At 39.1% G+C, this 19,544-nt stretch overlaps 1 protein-coding gene across 2 annotated transcripts in view; it reads left to right on the plus strand.

Moving 5' to 3' along the window:
• Positions 1 to 384: 384 nt before the first annotated feature.
• Positions 385 to 19,544, plus strand: part of GXYLT1 (glucoside xylosyltransferase 1) — a 29,306-nt gene continuing 10,146 nt past the window's right edge. The window contains exons 1-5 of one of the 2 annotated variants that reach the window (XM_071423591.1): positions 385 to 698; positions 8,419 to 8,511; positions 17,110 to 17,284; positions 18,229 to 18,354; positions 19,159 to 19,410. In XM_071423591.1, coding sequence (XP_071279692.1) covers positions 496 to 698; positions 8,419 to 8,511; positions 17,110 to 17,284; positions 18,229 to 18,354; positions 19,159 to 19,410 — 849 coding nt within the window. In that variant the 5' untranslated portion in view covers positions 385 to 495. The remainder of the gene's footprint in view (positions 699 to 8,418; positions 8,512 to 17,109; positions 17,285 to 18,228; positions 18,355 to 19,158; positions 19,411 to 19,544) is intronic. The other variant, XM_071423592.1, reaches the window with a different exon arrangement.

Genomic DNA, 19,544 nt, shown 5'->3' on the forward strand with positions numbered 1-19,544 from the left:
GGCCCTTAATGAAGACTCACACCCTCTAGCAGCTTTACGTTCTTCTTATATTGAGGCTCTCAAAACTGCACACGGGATTTCTGTCAGCAGAAATTTTAGTGGGGGCAAGGTGAGGTCGCACCAGAACGGAGCAGACCGGGACTGCCACTGTCTCTACTTTGGATACTTCATCGCTCGACTTCTCCCAAGGACCAAGGCCAGAATGGGGCCGAGACCAGGTTAAGCACAGCGCCGCGATGAAAACAGGGACGCAGCGGGAAAAAGGAGGTGCGCCTTTTTTCACTTTTGGGGCAAATAAACAGTGGGCGTCGCTCCGGCCCCGCCCTGCGGCCCGCCCGGCCCCGCTCCGGCCCCGGGCCCGCCCCTGGCCGCCCCGCCCCGCCCCTCGCACGCCGGGGCCGCGCTGGGATCGCGCCGCTGCCGCTCCCGTCGTGCTCCCGCTGCCGCCGGAGCCGCGGGCCCGCCCGGCAGTGCCGCGCCGCGCCGGGCGGGAGGATGCGGCGCTTGGCGCGGGTGGCGCTGCTGTGCCTGGGCTGCGCCGTCTGCTCGCTGCTCTACGGCCTCAGCCAGCTGGCCCTGTCCCTGGAGCAGGAGCCCGGCGGCGGCGGCGGCCGCGAGAGGCAGGCCCGAGAGCCCGCCACGCCCGGTGCCTGGCGGCAGGCGGGGAGCGCGGGCCGAGGCGCGGCGGGGAGCGGCAGGTACGCGGGGCCGGGGCCGGGCGCAGGCGGCGGTTCCCGGCGCATTCCTGCGGGGAGGGCCGGGAGGGCGGGAGCGGCGCGCCGCTCTCCGTGCCGGCCGCGGGCGGAGCGGGGCCGGGTGGGCGGCGGCGCCGAGGCCTGGCCGCGCTTTCGGGGCAGCGGGCGGTGGTGTCTGTGCGCTCCCTCCCGGCCTCCCGCGGGCCGGGTCCTGGCGGATGGGGAAGCCTTAAACAAGCAAGGAAAAGTTTCAGCAGTGGCGCTGCCGGCGACCGAGGCCGTCCCCGTGCGCGTCCCCGCGGCGCTGAGCCCGTCCCTTGCTGCTGCTTGGTGGGACAGGGCGAGTGAAGGGCTGCGTTTCCTTCTTCCAAAAGGATAAAATTTCACGGTGCTCGTTCAGGTCTGAAACTTAGTAACTGTATGACTATCGAACATAACTTCAGTGAACCAAAACTGTTTGTTATGGGATACCTTAATAGAGCCAGTCTCACAGAAAGCAGTGAGTTCAGTTCTGTAATTAAAGGAGTGCATATCCGAGCATCTCACACTCTGCAAAGTTCTGTTGCCCTCTGTCAGCAGAAATTTTAGTGTGGCCAAGTGGTGATTGAGACTATGGAATGGAAATTACTAGTTTTCCTTTAGAGTATAGTTTCATAATCCTGTTCACCTGTGGCTACCGGAACCCTAAAGCCAGGAAAAGGGGAGTGATGAGAAATCTGTTACTGAAAATGGAGAAAAATGGAGGACCAGACCATTCTGGGCCAGTCTAGCTCTACCTCTGCTCAGATTCCACAGCAGTTTAAAGCAAAGTGAGTTTGTAGGTTTGGCGATGGTCGCTGCTTCCCGGTGCTGTACAAGCTCTGGCGCCCCCCAGTCCTTGTACTGCTTGTGCTCCCCTGAGCATACGAGTGAGTTGATCTGGTGTGGTGACCTGCTTGAAAACTACCTAGTTTTTGGCCAACTCAGCGCTCATCATGTATTGCCTCATCATGTAATTATAAAAGTGTCGATGCTGTTGTAAAGGACTTACAGAGGATGGCAGGATGACAAACTCTGACTTAATAATCTTGGAATACCATGAAACAGCATTCTGAGTTACTAGGGGTGGAGTCAGCTGAAATGTGAAACCCAGCTATCGACTGGTGTAACTACTTAAAAGAACTTTTCCCCCGTGTTTTTGCATTAGTTCAAGTTAATTCAGATTTTAACATGAAAAAGATGTAAGGATAATTGTGCCTCACTTCTAGTTTGTGAAGAACCACTCACTTCTTGTGAGTGGTTGAAATCTACTAGTTCTAAATAAAAATACGATAAAAAAAACATGTATGATATTTGTTTTACTAAAGAAAACATGCAGTTTAAATGAAGCAAACTTTTGTTGGGTAGAAGATAATAATGTAAATAAATGATTTATACTATTGAACACTGAAATGACTTTCAGCTGCATCATACTCCTAGTAAGCAAAAAATGAACCAAGTTTATTTTAAAAGCTGTACTGTTCTAGTATTCGTACTAAAAGTGTAGTTTTTAAATTAAATATATGAGTGGAGAAGATCCTCAGCAAGGTGCAAGAAGCATCTTGCTGCAGTTAGATGAGATATAAATCTCCCCAAATGTGTCATCAAATAGAAAAGTTTTATGAACTGACAAAGCTCTTTTCTAAAGGTCTGAAATGCCACAAAACATTCTACTGTATACAGTTTTTTGGGGGTACATCTCCTTGCAAAACCAGTGTGCGTTGTCACCTGTGTGGGAGCTCTTTACTTATAAACTGCTGTCAAGCTGAAGGCTCAGGATAAACGTCCCCTGTTGTAAGTTATTGAAACATGATGTTTGTGCAAAGAGTGCATGTGCAAAACTTATTTGTGAGTCAGACTCTTAGAAAAGAGAAAAGGCTTTTAGGGAAAAGCTCTGTCCTGTGGCAGTTAAGAAATGTCCCACTGAATGTTCCTTTAGATGCATTTGTAAATTATTCTTGAGTGTTAAGCTGCATTACATTCACTATTGTAAGTGACACACACATCTTGCTGAATGTATTGGTGTTTTTCAGTTTTTTACATCAGCTACTTCTTCAGCAGAGACTGACTGAGCACTATGGCCACATATCATGTGGCCACTTCTGACTGTCTGGTGATCATGTAATATCCTGAAGGGTGCATAACCTTACAGAGTAAATTGCATTTAGATCACCTTCTAGTCCTTGAAGTTTAACATTTTGTATGCATTAATAGTAACTTTCATAAGTGAGTTGCTTCAGCTGTGTTCACTGATAGCTTTAAAATACAGTTCAGCAAAGCGAATCTATCATCTTAAGGCATTCATACACTCAGCAGTGTTTTTCTGTTTTCTTTAGCCAAGAAGTGTTTTCTTTGCCTGAATAGTCCAGTTTGGTATATTCCACAAGGGCAGAAAGAGCTTGATCATGCTCTGGGATAGGGAAGGGAGACATTGAATTTTCTGTTGGTTTTTGGAAACATGCAAACATGAAAACTTCAAGCATCGAATAAGGCTTTGGAATACTACACCTGGAACAACTTAGCAATGGTGGTGACATGTTTAAGAAGAAAATAACTTAAAAGGAAGTACCATATTGAAGCTAGAATTACAGGTTGAGGCAGGGTCCTCCAACAAACATAATAATTCACAGGAATTTATTGGATAATCAGTTTAGTAAGGAGTTGTTTGTTTCAAATACTACTCTAGCTTGAGGAACAAGAGGACTGGAGACTGAAGGCTTGTATCTTGAGACTTGATATAAGCAGTTGAAGAACACTTTAAGAATTTAATAGCTAAACATCTTCATAAATGCCTTGGATGCACGACTGGAAGGGATACTTAGCAAGTTTGCAGATGATACAAAACTGGGAGGAGCTGTTGACTCCCTCCAAGGCAATATTTTGTCAGTATTGCCACTTCAGTTAGGCAGATAATGTTCATCTTTCTATTCAGGTCCAAAAAAGTACTATTCTAATAATAGCAATTTTGAGATATACAGAAGGAATCAGTCTGTTGTCAGTTCTGTGAATTTAGTGAGGTCGGTGAATTTGACCCTATTAAGATGGAACGCGTTTCCCTTACACTGTAGTTTAGCATTTTTGTGCTGCCAGCCATACCGTTCTTCTATGTGTGGCACTGATGTTTGGTTTAACCAGTCTCTTGCTCTCTAACTGTTCTGGCAGAGGGAGAGTTAAGTGGATTATAGTGCATGGAAAAGGGCAGAAAGTATATCCACAGGCTTAGCAGAGGAGGGTGGTTATAACAGGTAGCTGGATCTTTCCTTGGCCTGTACACAGCTGTTTTCATTGGTATTAGAGCTTAACCAGCAGTTTTACCAGTTTGCTTTTCAGCTATTCTTATTTTAAGAAATTGGTCCAGAACCTGTCAAAGCACTTCAAAATATGAAGTAAACTTAAAAGGATTAAACATTCAATGATTTGAAGTTGCAACTTCATTTAAAAACTCTGCTGAATTTGGCAAGCATTTGACCAGCAAATATTATTTGCATAGGAATGTTGTGAAGCAATGAAACTTTATCAAGATTTTTCCAGTTTAAAAGTTGAGGTGTCAGACATCTAGCATTGCATCAACTATCTCCTATCTAATAAAGCCATTGCTTCTATGACTAAATATGTCATAACAAATTTGTGGTATTGCTGGAAAGGTTCAGAAAAGCTGTTGAGGAGAATTAGAAATTCTTAGTGCGTTTCAGAGTTGAATTAAGCATTTATCATCCCAGTTTTTTACTCCTGTGTGATTATGAGCAGGAAGGAAATGCATCCTTCCTGTTTTGTGGGCTGTGCTGTAGGAGAGACATGAGTCTGTCTATTGGTTGTTTCATGCAGTTGATAAAACTTAGGTTGTTAATGAAAGGAATTTTGACAGGAACGTTGTCATCAGGGCTGCATCCCTCACCATTTGGACCTTCTGCTAAGTTGCTGTGGAGTTACAGTAGTACAAATATGCCACATGGATTGAAAAGTGTTTCTAACAATGATGATCTCCATTAACAAAAGGAGGTTGCCACTGATTGTTGAGGGATTTCTCATGGTTAAAACTTGACTTGCCTGAGCACGGGGCCTCAGTCTTCATGACTGCAATTTATTCACTGCTATGTATTTCACAAACTAATTTGAAATTGTCCTTTCTTCTAAAAAGTTTTCAGGTCACAATATAGACACCTTTTCTATGTCTGCAATACTAAAATTTCTGCTACCCAGAGATGTTGAAGCTAGATTAACTGATAAAGGTTGTTAAGAAGTGGCTGGTTGCTTAAGGAAAAGGTGCTTTGAATTGGCAAACAGATCATTGAGAATGCTTCTCTATGACACCAATGAATTTTGAAACTTCATATTTCTTCTTTTTTGCATTTTTGACAGTCATATGTGTTAGGAATTGTCCAGCCCAGTAGTGTGATGCAGGCAAGGCTCCTGCATGTCCATGTTCCTGGGTATCCAGGCAGTAGCAAAGTGGGGTGTTTATTCCAGTGGGATTATAGGCTCTTATTGCAAACACACATGGCTGGCCACAGAGATCAGCACACAGGAAACAGTGCTTGCACAACCACAAACAAGCGTCCTGATCCTGTTCCCTTCTCTGACTGATCAGGGTGAAAGGTTTTAATGAAAAATACATCAATGTATGTTAGGTGGATTCCTCCAGTAACTGGCCTTAGACACCTGCTCCATCCAGGAACAGGCTCCTGATCCTCTGGCGTCCACTGCTGCTGACCTGAGTGTGTGAATCCTTGAGGCTTGCAGACCCAATTCAGTTTCTGCTACTGACACCCTCTTGGATGTGCAGACACCTGTACAGGTGAATGTGCTGGACCTTTCCAGTTCCTGGCCTTAGCCTTGTGGCAGCTGCCCACAGGATTGCCTCATGAAAGGGAGTCTTATGGATAGCTGCTCCTGACCACATTAGCTACTTCTCAAACACCAGGTGGCCAGCTCAGACTTTCTGGTGCTTCCAGTTGCCATGCCTCAGACCCTAATCTCTTGTGGCTATGAGAGAGGTTCTTTCAGTAGCTCAGACTCGCTGTTCCCTGCAGTCTGGCCAGTCTTAGGGCCTGTCTGACACCTGGCTCCCAGCCCTTGCCCTGCTTGCAGGCTGATCTGGTGGCTGTGGCCATCTTCTCACCTGCAGCCACTCTGACCTCTGCGTGTGCAGATGGGATGGAGCCATTCCCACACCCAGGAAAACAGAACTCTTCACATGTGACTGGAACCTCTTAATCATCTCTCTGTTTTTTGCATTCTCCTTCCTCCCCAGCCCACCTTTGATCCCACAATGAGTCCTACACCCTTTCAGGCAGTAATCCCATTAGGCAGTTGGTAAACTGGCCTGGAGAGTCTCTCCTGTTACCATGCCTAGGCTGGTGCATGGATCATCTGCCTGGTTCATGGGCTCTCTCTGCCCTTGTGAATTGGGGCTGTGTTGGGATACTCCGTGTGCCTTGTTGAGTTTGTTTCACCTCACATAATTTTCTGCTTTCTATTTGTGGGGACTGGCCTTTAATCACATAACAATAATAGATGTGAGCAAAATATCCCTCCATGGTACTGAAGGTGACTATTCCTGTCTGACTAGTAACCTCTCTGAGGTAACAATGACTGTACCTGTTTGTGAACAGGTATTATGCAACTCCCTAGCTGTACAAAGCAATTGTTTGTTGTCCAAGCTTTCATCAAATTTCATTTCAAGTAAAAAAATACTTTAATGAGTGGCATTTTAAATGATCTTAATGTGAATGACAAGAAGAAAATGTTGTCCAATTATTCCAGTATCTTAATCCTTTAAATGAAAAACCTTTGGGGAATATGGTAGCATGTGGCCAAACTGAGGGAGATTGCTGTTGACAGGAGAATGTCTTGAGCTAACATTAGGTAAATTGCATACATATGTATCCTAGTAACACTTTTGTTTTAAATATGCAGTTTATGAATCAAACCCAAGGCTGATAATCTTGTGCTAAATGGAATGTTTGAAAGGCCTAATGTGTCAGAGAAGTGACACAGCCATTACTTCAGATTTGCCTCTTGCCTTGGTAGTTTGGGTAGGATAATAACTGCTCAAGACAGCTAAGAAAGCTCTTGTTGACAAATGAAAGAGGAATCCCCTGTAAAAATAGCGTAATAGTCTTCCAAACCACACAACTCTTTTGGAGAGATTGTCTATTAATTTATTTTAAAAGTAGTGAGAAACAGTTCCTTCAAAAAGCTAGTAGTAGAGATCATAAAGATTGTTCTTCACATAGGTGGAAGACCTTATGTGCTTTGGAGTTTTTATAAAACTTGAAAAGCCACAAAGAGTAATACAAAAGAGAACCTGGCACAGAGAACTCGTGGTTTTATACTTTGGTAAAGAGCAGTGCAGATATCCGTGAAATAGAGTTGCAGTCTATATTTTTGGTTTTTTGTACCTGGGTATTTATTTGTGGAGAGCATTCTTAAGTCATGAAATAATATGAAATTGAAAATTCTTGTGAACACATTTATCTGCAGAATACAAGGATTTCCTGTGATCTAGCAAAGAACTGCACCATCCCCCACAGCACTTAAATGAGGCTTTGTCAAACGCTGTGTTTAACAGGTCGTTTTTCTCAAGTGTTACAAAAAGCAGAAATTACTAATCTTGACATTCTTTGATGCTACATTGAGCTATTATTGTCTGGTATTGCAAAACATTGGCCTTCACAGGTTTCAGATTATGCTACCAAGATGGTACTGATTAATTTCAAAGTTGCAAAGCCAACTTTCAGTAGAGTTCTGAGCCATAGTCCTTAAATACTCCTGATGAAACTCAGCAGCTTTTGTGTCGGTTTTCTTGCACATGTCTTTCATTCACAGATACTAACTTTCAAAGGAGAATAAACACTACTGGCTTTGTATCACCAGGGCAGGGAGCAGAGAAGGTCACTCAAGAGAGTGTCTCTTGCTTTACAATATTCTCCTTACTCATTTCAGATCGTAATTCTTGATGTTGATTTTCTTACCAGAACCTTTGAAATACACACTTTTGTTTCTATTTAAAAATATTTCCTATATTGCTGTTGCATAAAATGTAATGATGAACTAGTAAACCCTGCTTTTTTTTAGCTGTTAACATAGTACAAATCAATAAATTATTAGTCTTGCTTTTAGTATGTAGAAAGAAAACTTGTGAAATGTGATTATTTTTGTATTGCATTAACCATCTGTTACAAAACAATGGAATTCCTTGGTGCTGCTAAGTCCTGCTTTTTATTAAAAATCCGATTTGCACGTTTGCACTAACTAGAGTAATGGGTGAATAGGGATTGTGTTAAACGGACAAGGTAACCTCAAAAATGAAAAGTTACAGTTGCTCCTCTAATTTAAGTAAACAAAGATATTGAAAGGATGAAGTTCTTTGTAGCAATAAGTGTTGCCATGCACTCCTTTGTTGTTACCGATGGGTTTAATTTAAGCCTAGAACATAGCAGGAGCCTCAAAAATCTCAGCCCCTCTGTTTTTTCTCATTCTGAAAATATATGAAGAGGAAAGGCTAAAGAAGGGGACCATTCTACCTTTCAAAAATTCTGATTGGCTTCTAATACCTTCTCCTTTGTATTCAAGTTGCATTACATGGCCAGTTTTCTGCCAGCTAATTACTGTTCAAGTTATGCTTGAGCTAGGGGACTATCCATTTAACTTTGCCATAAAATCAGTAACATTCATATAGGTTATTTTTGTCTTATTCTGTTAGGTGTAAGAATTTGTCTGTATCTTTCTGGAATTCCTATTGGATGCTGCCCTCTGATGTTTGTGGAATGAACTGCTTTTGGGAAGCTGCTTTTAGGTAGGATGTTGTTAAATAGTACTTTATTGTTTGATTGCAGACAGATGTAGCTGATGTTTCTTGGCTCTTTAGCAAGGTGGCAAAACAAAATATCTTGATTACTTCACATGCATTTCACCTGCTTATATTGTGGTTACCTTTATCTGGGGTTTTTCATGTTACATTATGTTCTGGAATTGTGGACTCAAGTGTTACTACCAAGAGTAGATTTTTTTCAGTTATATTGCTTCGTTAAATAGAAACTTGCTAACATCTGTTAAAAGCCTGTCTGAGTATAGTCTGAAAAGTTAATGATAAATTATTTTCCTAAAATAAAATTTGCTGCACATGAATACCCATAATATAACTTGCAATAAAATGATATGCTTAGTAAGTACATGTGGATTTTTTTAAATTCAAGTTAAATGTTATATAGAATTTAAGGAGGGTACTTCATTGAAAAGCATTGAAGAGACAGTTTTGAATGTTCTTTAACAAAGTATGTTAAAGAATAGACTGTCTGCCTTAATGCTGCATCTTTAACAATAAGTTTAAATGTTTTGATGTGGTGGCTCAGATGTTTTAGGCTGTCACATTACACAGGTTTCTTGAAAAGAAGTAAGCTACTTGTCAGGTAGTTCTCTGTGATGGTGTTCACAGGGGTCTCAGGTTGAGGGAAGAGACGAGGATCTGATTCCATGTTTCAGAAGGCTTGATTTATTATTTTATGATATATATTATATGAAAACTATACTAAAAGAACGGATTTCATCAGAAAGCTAGCTAAGAATAGAATAGGAAAGAATGATAACAAAGGCTTGTGGCTCAGACTCTCCGAGCCATCTCACTGTGATTGGCCATTAATTAGAAACAACCAACATGGGCCAATCAAAGATGCACCTGTTGCATTCCACAGCAGCAAATAACCATTGTTTAAATTTTGTTCCTGAGGCCTCTCAGCTTCTCAGGAGGAAAAATCCTAAGGAAAGGATTTTTCATTAAAGATGTCTGTGACAGTTCTCTAACCTTCATAGTTCTCATCAGTACATAACTGAAGTTGTAAGTCAATTTTTCTTACATTTAAAATTTTGCTGATTGTCCTTTGATATCTTTTATCTTGATATCTTTTCTTGTTAGCATGAAGCTTAAATATTTCTGGGGAAAAAAAGCTTAGCTTCACAAGACTTACTGGTTTTTTTGAAAATTATTGTGGGAAAGGCTTTAGATCCCTTATCCCTCTCTGCTTGTGTGTTGTCAGTGCTTTTTAAGCTCATTGGTTGTCAAGAAATTCCTTAAAGAAGTTACTTAGATTGATTGTTATTCTGTTAGTGAACTTCATCAACAATTTGGGGCTGCTGAGTTTTTCTCGTTGCTATTGGTAGCAATCCACACTGTGTCTCAATCCATAGGGATGCACATGACTTTGTTAGGCAGATGTAGCTATCTGAATAGACAGAAATAACTTTCTTTTCCTTATAGGTTATGTTTTGGGTGTTTAGCTCTATGAAGTTTAGTGCAGTGGGATAAATGAAATGCTGTTGTGATTGAGGGTGAAGGGGCTTAGCTTATGCTAGGTGGAGGGACAGGATATGATTGTAAGCTTCATTTAATCCTTGGACATCTGTGCCAGTCTAACATTTGTAGTGTTGAGACCAGGGAGGTTCTTGCTGTCTTCTGACCCCCCCTAAGCCTGAAGAAGTCCATGGATACAAAGTAATGCACAAAAATAGCAGAAAATGCCCTTTCTGGATATTCTGTCAGGCTTGAGGCAAGTGGAACCTTGGAACCAGAAATGGACAAATCCCATGCAGTTTATTTGCACATACCTTAAGCTATAACTTGTATTAATCTATTAAGAATTCCATATGTGGCTATGAAGACAATTCTGTTGAAGTATGCATTGATTATGACTTCACTGGGTGAGTCCACTTTCATGATGAAACATGGTTCATGGTGAGCTCTAAGGTTTGCAGAATTTCATGTTTATACATTTTGAAATTGAAAGAAAAAAAGCTGCTTAAATGAGTAAAGGGTGTGTGGTATTCAGATTAAACATTTTACATTAATCTGGATTGTTTTATCAATATCTTACTATTAAATTAATCCCCATATGCTGTGCTGACTTCAGTGCTTGTTGAAGTCCTCAGTGAGATGCTCTAATTTATCCCAGAGTTAAAATGTCTCTTTTCCATTTTCCACTAAGTTTTTAAAACATTGGGAGCTTTTGGATTTTTAAGTATTTTTGTTAATAAAAAGTTTGTTATCTCTCTGTTTCTAACTTGTAATTCCATTTAGCTTTTTTTCCTGGATATCAGGAAAATTATATTTTATATATATTACATGTTTACTCTTGAGAGAACTTGGCACAGACATTTTTGAAATGCAGCTTTCTACGTTATTTCCTTTAAGTAGCTCTAAGTGTATTAAGTGAAAACACGTATAGATTTTTAAGATTCAAGTATATGTGATAGAAATGTTGGAGACATATAGAAGAATCTGGAAAATTTTTAAGAGAGAGATGTGTGTATATAGACTTCAGTATGAGTCATGCAGTAGTTGAAGAGCATTTGAAATTGATGACCTCTGAACAGGTGCTGGTTCTAATAAGGAATAATAAGCATCTTCAGGCTAGTCAGTGTAAGATCAATTGCTTTTGCTGTATGTATGTGGGAAGGATTTTGTAGCTATTTTGCACCCACATTTTTTCACCACCATTCTGATTATTAATTTTATTCTGGCACAGAGTATTTGTTAGTTTTCACCTTGACAGAGGAAGCATGAGATTGCTTTTGTGTGCAGTGGTATAGATATTATCAAAATTTAAAAAATGCTTATAAAGATAACATGAGGCTCAGATTTTGCATGGTCTAGATGATGCTTTTCTTTTCTAGTACACCTTTGAAGGTGCTCAGAACTGTCTAGCTGGTATGGCTGCTTATTTCCTAATGGGACTGACTAGGAAGAAGTTCTTAGGGGTCATTACTATGGCTATCTGACCAGGCTGATTTCAGTTGTTGGATGTTGCAACTAAGTGGGTTTTAACTTGTGTTGCTTGCTAAAGTAGAAAGTTTCACTAAGTTTGTGGGTATATTGAGCTTTGTGTGGTGTGGTTATATTGAAATTAATTCTGATAGTCCTGCAAAAAGGAATTTCTCTAAATTAGCAGGCTCATTGGAGAATGGTACTTCTATTTTTATAGTCAATTTAAAATTATTCGTATATTGTAACTTCAGACCAAATCTTCTAATTGAGTTGGCATTGAGTAGATTACATTGGACATCATATGCAGTGGTATCATTAGTGTACTTTTACAAAATAAGCTCTTGATTATGACATGTTTTACATGCAGTGCTGTAGTAGACCGTTAAGCTAAGTAAAAACTAGAGTTTTCATCACTTCCAAATCCAGATAATGTCTGTAGTTACCTTGACCCTATTTGTAGTAAGTGTGGGAGTGATTTAACAGCTGGATTTGAATCAATGTAGCTTTGCTGCCTTCTTACTCTGCCTATTTGCTTTGTTTTTCTGGTGACTAAAGGCTGCTGGGTTAGGCTTCTTAGTGGTTGATTGATTTAGATCAAACAGGGCATTAAAAGGAAAAAGGATGCAAGCCATCTGTATTGTACTTACATATCTACCATTTGATTCTCTGAGGTATATTATAGTGTCAGCTTTGAAATAATACAGTTTGATTATATGAAAATACTTTCCCTGCACAATTTAATGAATATAATTAGTGGTTTTTATGCTAATGATGAAAACCACTTCTATTACACCAAATTAGATGGAACTATATACAGGATATTCCTGTGGTTTTGGTCCCCTCTCACCTGTGCTTTCCATGTATTTATGTGAGAGTAGGAGAACTTTACCTTATACAAATAAAGGTGACCTCTACTGCAATTCCTTGTGTCAAGTCTAAAGGACAGAGCTAAGCTTTTTGTGGAGCTGGTGGATATTTTAGTGCCAATAAAATTTGTGTTGTTTTTTTTTTTTTCCCCAGGAAATGCAGCTGGGATGCCATGAAGGTTCTAGAAAAGTATAACTTGTCAAAACATACCTCTGTAGCCTACTATCAAATTACAGCTTAGTAGCTGTAATTGACCTAGAAATGCTAATTTAATATACAATGTATCATGGTAAACATCTTTAAATATAAGGCAGTGTCTTGACAGACAGGCTCTGGAAAACCTTGTTACAGCAGATTCACTGAGGATATCCTATGTTCTTCTCTCAGAGGTTATTAACAGAAGAATTAATCAGTATAGAACGAAGGGCTGCACTTGGCACAGAAATACTTCAGGACAAGGCTTGTACCTGGCTTTTTGCTGCTGCTGAGTAGCATGTTTTAACATACATGTTTTTACTCACATTGGCAAAAATGGATTGTTTTAAATGTGTTTCCTAAACTCATGGAAGTATGTGTGGAGGTTTGTCTCTAGGCTTTTGTTTATTTTTACTGTCCCTACCCCTCATGTGCAATTAGTATCCTCACAAAAATTAAATTCTCTTATTTCTTCCTAAAGACTCAAATCCTGTCATGGCATCCTACGCAGTATCTTTTACTACATTACAGGTACCTTCTTTCTCTTCTATTTTAATTACCAGAGGTTTTTTTTCCCCTGCAGGAGTGAGGATTGCCACAGTATTGGATTTTTTTTTTAGAAATTGGGTCTGTGAAGTTTTCTTTGTTAGTCTATCCAACATCCTTACTAAAATACAGTTTGTATTTCACTCACTCTATTGTTGCTTTTTTCCAGCTTTTCCACTATGTTCTCCCACACCAAAAGATGGAGCTATTATTAATTAGAAATGTGCATATAAAAAAAATCTATTTTTTTTTGTTTTTTTGCTTCTCAAGAAGTTTTTTGAAAGTATCTCCTCACTTTTGAAAGCATCTTAACCCTTTCAGAACCTGTATTTGACTTTCACTAAAGGTTCATACCAGAGCTGTGATTCCTGGTACCAAACCTTTTTAGCTTCAGACAAGTTACTATTCATGTAGAATAAATTTTATTTTGCTCATTGTCAACTCAGCAACTGAACTGCTAAAAAGAAAATGTATTGCCAAAAGATCTTGTATCACTTGGTCATAACAGATACCAGACCAGTTATCTAAATGAGCACGGTTTTCTTTTCCCTGGCTTCTGGGGAGGGAGCTGCATGCCTAACTGCAGTGGAAGAAAGATGGGGAGAAGGGTTACAGAGGTGGGAAAAGAAGGGAGCAGTTGAAGGCAGAAAATTTGGGAAAAAATCAGTGGAAAAACTGAAGCCATGTAGATATACTATTGAAGAAGTAAGTGAAAAAAATAATGAAAAACATAATTGGCTTTGTTGGTGGAACACATTCACATTGAAGGTGAGGCTGCAAAGCTCAAGCTGGTAAGTTCTGCTGAACAATTTGCCTCTCATGTCAGGAAGAGGAAAGAAATGAAAGGTGCTGGCAGCTGAGGGTTTCAGTAAATAGTGTTCCTGGATGAAGGTGAGGATAGGGCTTCTCTCTGGGAGTGGACAGAGGTGTGTATGAAGAGGAGAGGAGTAGCACTGAGGCCTGCTTGCTAAAAGGGAGGCTGTGCTTCCCAGTGGTCTGTATGCAGGGAAGTCAAATGCAGCTTATAATCACTAAAGGGTGTTTTTTCATGGAGTCTGGAGTAAGGACCACAGTTCCAAAGTCTCTTACCTTCTGCCTTAATACATTTCTGATATCTAATGTATCTCATTCCCTTTGTAGTGGGTAGTCCACAGAGGGAATGGTGGCCTGTTCTTTCCAATGGCTTCCTGCTCCATTTGTTTCAAGGATAAAACTTTTTGTTGTGAATTTATGGATCTGAGTCCAGCTGTTTCCCATTTGGTACAAGCTGAAATTCAGTTTTTGTTAGCTCTTTCTAACTTTTTTTTTTTTTTTGCATTTAAAGAAATAATTTTTAAGCACAGATTTAAAAACATTGAACTCAATAAGTCTGAAAGTTACAGAAGAGGTTGTGTGAGCAGAGTGACTGTAACAACATTATAACATAATCAGTTTTTTGTTGTGTGGCTTAAAAGTGTTCTTTTATTCACAGAGGTCACTAGATGTAGAAATAATAAACTACAGTCTTTGAATCTTAGTGCATTTTAGTGTTTTGTGAGCATAATTTTTGTCATACTTTATTCATGGAAAGCTGTGTGTTACATGAACATGTAGTTCAGGACTGGCTTTCAGCTATGCAGTTTGTGTAGGTTTTGCCCTTATTTATCACATGACCTTGTAATATCACTGTAGGCTCTCATGACTTCAGGGCTTAATTATTGTAATTCCCTTTTCAGTGGATTAGTGATGAGGCTAATCTGCTGCTTGCAGCTTGTTCACACTGTGGCAGTGTACTTATTTCTCAGTTTCAACTACCCTCATCATATTCAGCTTGCATTGTGTGTTTTACATTACTACCTACTACATGGTGTAATGTTTAAATTAGCTTTATGTATAAAGGCCTGAATAGGCATGTCTTGATTATATTTCAAGATTTTTTTTTTGTGTGTGTGTTAACCTGAACTAATTTTCAGATTTTGCTTCAAGATCTATAAAAGGTTTCAATCTGCAGATTAAATAATCTGAATATAGATGTTTGCATATTGGTGTCTATGTCACTTAGGTCTTAAACAGTGACTAAAATTGAAAGGGCATAGAGGATGATCCAGGTGACCAGCCACTTAGCTGCTGAGATGTGAGTGGTTGGTGTTAATCAGGAAGCACTTGGATATCCTAGACATCTTTTTAGGAGTAGTAGACACAAAATGATCTTTGAAATATTCAGTCTTTTTGGCATCTGGAGATTAAGTGGGATATTTTAGAATTTACTAAATGGCACTATACCTATGTTGAAAGTTGATTCAAGCATTAGGTGTTTACTTTGAAATAAGGTGGATTACTCTCTATACTCCATAACCTGCTCATCTCTGTTGGCTTTAATGAGAATTCAGACACAGTTGAGGTTAACATCCTCATTTAGGTGCCCTCTTTTGGATGTAAATCTGACCTATGAGGTCTTTCATCCATGTGATTTTTATAATGCTCCAGACCTTGACTAAGACTGCTGCATAATCTAATTAAAATTTTTTGGAAAAAAAAAGTTTTTTTATTTCCAGGGCATTAAATTCTTTCAAAACTTACAATGTTTTTAAATGCAGTAATTATTCATGGCATTCAAATTCAATAGTTTTACAGTGATAACTTTGCTTATATTTTGCCTTGTGGAAGTAAAAATAATGTGTGTAGCTCTTCTGTGCCTTAAAGAGGCATATTTGAATATTATCTATTGTAAATTTAAACGAAAACTTGTATGTATTTACTTGGTTGCATAAATTGAGCTGAGATTATGCACTAAGAATCACATCTGGTAATTTCTGTTTTGAAGTGTCTCCAACAAGTTTCTAAGAATGGGTGATTTGTCAAGCATTTCTCTATTGTTAGTAGTTTAGTCTTTTCTAACTTCAGAATTGGTTTTGTGTTCATAATTTGGCATTAAACTTGTAATTTAAACCTTCAGATACTTTTGGTTCTGTTAGCACCCTCCTCGCATGGTCTGTGCAAACAGCTCAAGTGCATAACATTGTTTTCCACATGGGCTTTGAATTAATGTGTGTTTAAAAACTTTGAAAGCTTTTCTGAAAGCTTTTCTTTCTAAATCTGTGAAATCCAGGAGATCTTTGGTATACCCACTTTGTTTGCCACCAAGCTAATGGTGTTTGCCCGATGACAATTTTAGTCTATTGTACTGAGGTATCAAAATAACTTTAGAATGTGCCTGTATAATACATTCCAGGCACATGTCACGATAACTGTTGCACGGGTGTCTTCAGGAATAAAGGATTTCCCTGTCCCCACTCCTTGCAATGATTTAGCCTCAAGGCCATGGGCAGTGTGTGTGGTCAGTGTACCTGAGGGGTTTCCAGAAGCACTGGGAGCACCAGGGCATCCACAAGGCCATCTGATTAGTTCCCCCTCATCCAGCCCACGTTGTACTCCTGCAAGACGAAAGGACAGGAGAAAGCTTTCTGTGTGTCAGTGCTTGGGTGAAGTGCTGAAGGGTATGTTTGTCAAAAAAGGACTTACTGGAGCAGAAAATGGACAAAACCTAGATCAGTCAAAAATGTTCTTAACAGAATTTCTTGGAAGTAGATGTTATCTCACTTTTGTTGTTGAGTTCAACTCTGCTGTAATTGTCATTATTTTCCTATGTCTGTATTTAGTCCAGGGAGGGGGGGAAAAACCCAAGTATAGACTTAATCTACTGTCAGCCTTTGACATTTTAATGTAACTTCATGTAGTCTTTATTTTAGCATAGCTCTTTTAATGAATTTCCTTGCTAGTAATGAATTGTAAGATTGTAAACAATAAATGTTTGTATATAGATCTTCTAGACCTTTTTTTTTCCCTTGTAGGCTGGGGTGGTGGGAGTGATTATGAGAATGGTTCAGGTTAAATGTAAGCATACATATGAGCATGTTCTGTAGAGTTATGCTTTGCTGGTTTAAGTATGGTAAAGGGTGTTTTGTTAATTACTTACTGCAGTAAACAGTAGAGTTTTTCTTTAAGCCTGTGCTAGAAATAATGTCAAATGAAAAAATATTTTTGTATCAGATATGATTATATGAAAACACATCCTTCTGAGAAAATGCATCTAGCAGTGGTGGCCTGTGGTGAAAGACTGGAGGAGACTGTTACTATGTTGAGATCAGCCATTATTTTCAGCATCAAACCTCTCCATTTTCATATTTTTGCTGAGGACCAGTTGCACGAGAGTTTCAAAGGCATAGTAAGTATTCAAAAATGTATTCAATCAAATTGTAGCACAATTTGTAGCAGAATATATAGCAATTCTACATGTTTGATAGAGTGGCAGAAATGCAGGAGTCTAAGGTAATAAGGCATTTGTAGTGTTGAATGGGGATCTTTGAAATTTTTTCATGTGTAAGAATGCCAACCGCTGATACCAGAGTTTCTCCTAGAGACAGACCAAAACTTTCTGATCTGTCGTCTTGAATCTGTTAAATGCAAGCCTGATGTTCTGATCACAAACCAGTTACCTTGTATGAGCTTATTTAAAGTTGGCTTTACAAGAAAAAATTATAGATCTGTCCTTTTTTTTGTCTCTGTGCTTACAGCATGAGTCAGTCTTATATTGTTTAGAGAAATGGAAACACCTGTTTTTGAATGTGGTCGATATGGTTATGTGTAATTTTAGTAAATTTCAGTTAATTAAAATTACATTATGACTGGAGTAGCAGTTGTAGAAGCTGCTGAAGCTATAACTGTGGAGGGTTTTACTATTTTTGTGCTTCAAATGTCATATCAACTGTGACTTTAGTATGTTACACATGCTAATTTATATACACTGTTATGCAAACAGTAGCTGTGTCAAAAATGGAGTAAGATTAAATTTGGAAATAGTTCATTGGTATTTGTTCCATGGTAAGTTGTTAAGAGAGGAAGAGTTTTAATTAATATACTTACTTTTATAAATAGTAATTTACTTTGCTTCCTCTTCCTTTTGCATGTGATCTGATGTGATGTGTTTTCTTCACAGTGGCTTGCAGGTGCCACTTTTTGTTCAAGTCTTTTGATTAGCTAACAAATTCTTGGATTTCTATTGTAGAAAAGAGGCATTGCACTTGTGCTCAAGTATCAATTTGAATAGCGATTTGATTTTTTTTTGTTATAGAATTGAAGTAATTTTTGTGATTTCTTATTTTCACATAGCTTGAAGAATTCCCCTATGAAGGAAAAGTTAATTACACGATATATCCAATAACATTTCCATCTGAGAGTGCAGCAGAATGGAAGAAATTGTTTAAACCATGTGCTTCACAAAGACTATTTTTGCCAGTAAGTGACTTTGTAGTAGGACAGTCCAGAAGTCTGTTTATGAAGCATCAAATGTCCTTGTTAATCTGATTTCTGTTTGGTTTTAAATGAAGAACTACCACTACTCCTTGAAGTTACTTTTTTGACATCCGAAAAAGTCCTCTGAATTTAACATTCTTCTGTGGCACTAGTCCCCTATGGCATAAAAGTCCTTTTCTCACTTGATGCATTGTGGCACAGTATCCTCAGAAAGAGGTGTAGGTCATGTCATCATCTCAGAGGTGAGATGGATTTATCACACCTCATCTCCTCATTCCATTGGAAAGTCTCCTGTATGCATGGGTCTGAGAAGTCCTAGAGAAAGGGAGACAAGAAGTGGGCTCTTGTTGCCAGTGTTTTGTGCATGTGCTCATCTAAGATACTTCAGAGGATGTGCTTCATGCTTGGGGGATTAGAGCCAGGGCAGCTATCTCCCAGAGGTGGGCTCTTAACACTTGTTTGATTGGCTGCATGAGCAAGCAAGGGAGCAGGAGCCAGAGAGGAGCTCCTGTTAGGGTAACACCTGGCCTCCACCTACTCCTAAGGAGCCCTGACATATAAAATGTAGAATGAGTACTTTTGTAATGCTGTTCTATATGAAAGTTATTTCCCTCTACAGAAATTCTTTAAAATGTGAGAAAAAGGAATGATACAAATTTATTGACTGCAAGCTGTCAGTGTAAAGTGAATTTATTTGCATATGACAAAAATTTAACTTTCTTGTGTCTTATTAAGAGAAGTTCAATAAAACTTAAAATTTTGGTTTTAAATTTCTTTCCCTCACAGTTAATCCTCAAAAATGTGGATTCACTACTATATGTTGATACTGACATCCTGTTTTTGAGGCCCGTTGATGATATTTGGTCTTTTCTGGGAAAATTCAACTCCACACAAATTGCTGCAATGGCACCAGAACATGAAGAGCCTCGTATTGGGTGGTATAATCGATTTGCTAGACATCCCTATTATGGAGTAACTGGAATTAATTCTGGAGTCATGCTAATGAATATGACACGTATCAGAAGAAAATATTTCAAGGTATGTGTGTTGCTATAATTGCATTTTTTGGTGAATTTCCATCTTTTAATTCTATTTCTGTTTCATATTCATATGTATTTTTCAAAATGTTTTTTCTGTAATTGTAATAATGCTCTGAAAGTACACTGTGTTTA

The sequence above is a fragment of the Agelaius tricolor genome, unplaced genomic scaffold, assembly GCF_023055355.1.
Source record: "Agelaius tricolor isolate 1412-34295 unplaced genomic scaffold, bAgeTri1.0.p SCAF_3, whole genome shotgun sequence".
Classification (NCBI taxonomy): domain Eukaryota; kingdom Metazoa; phylum Chordata; class Aves; order Passeriformes; family Icteridae; genus Agelaius; species Agelaius tricolor.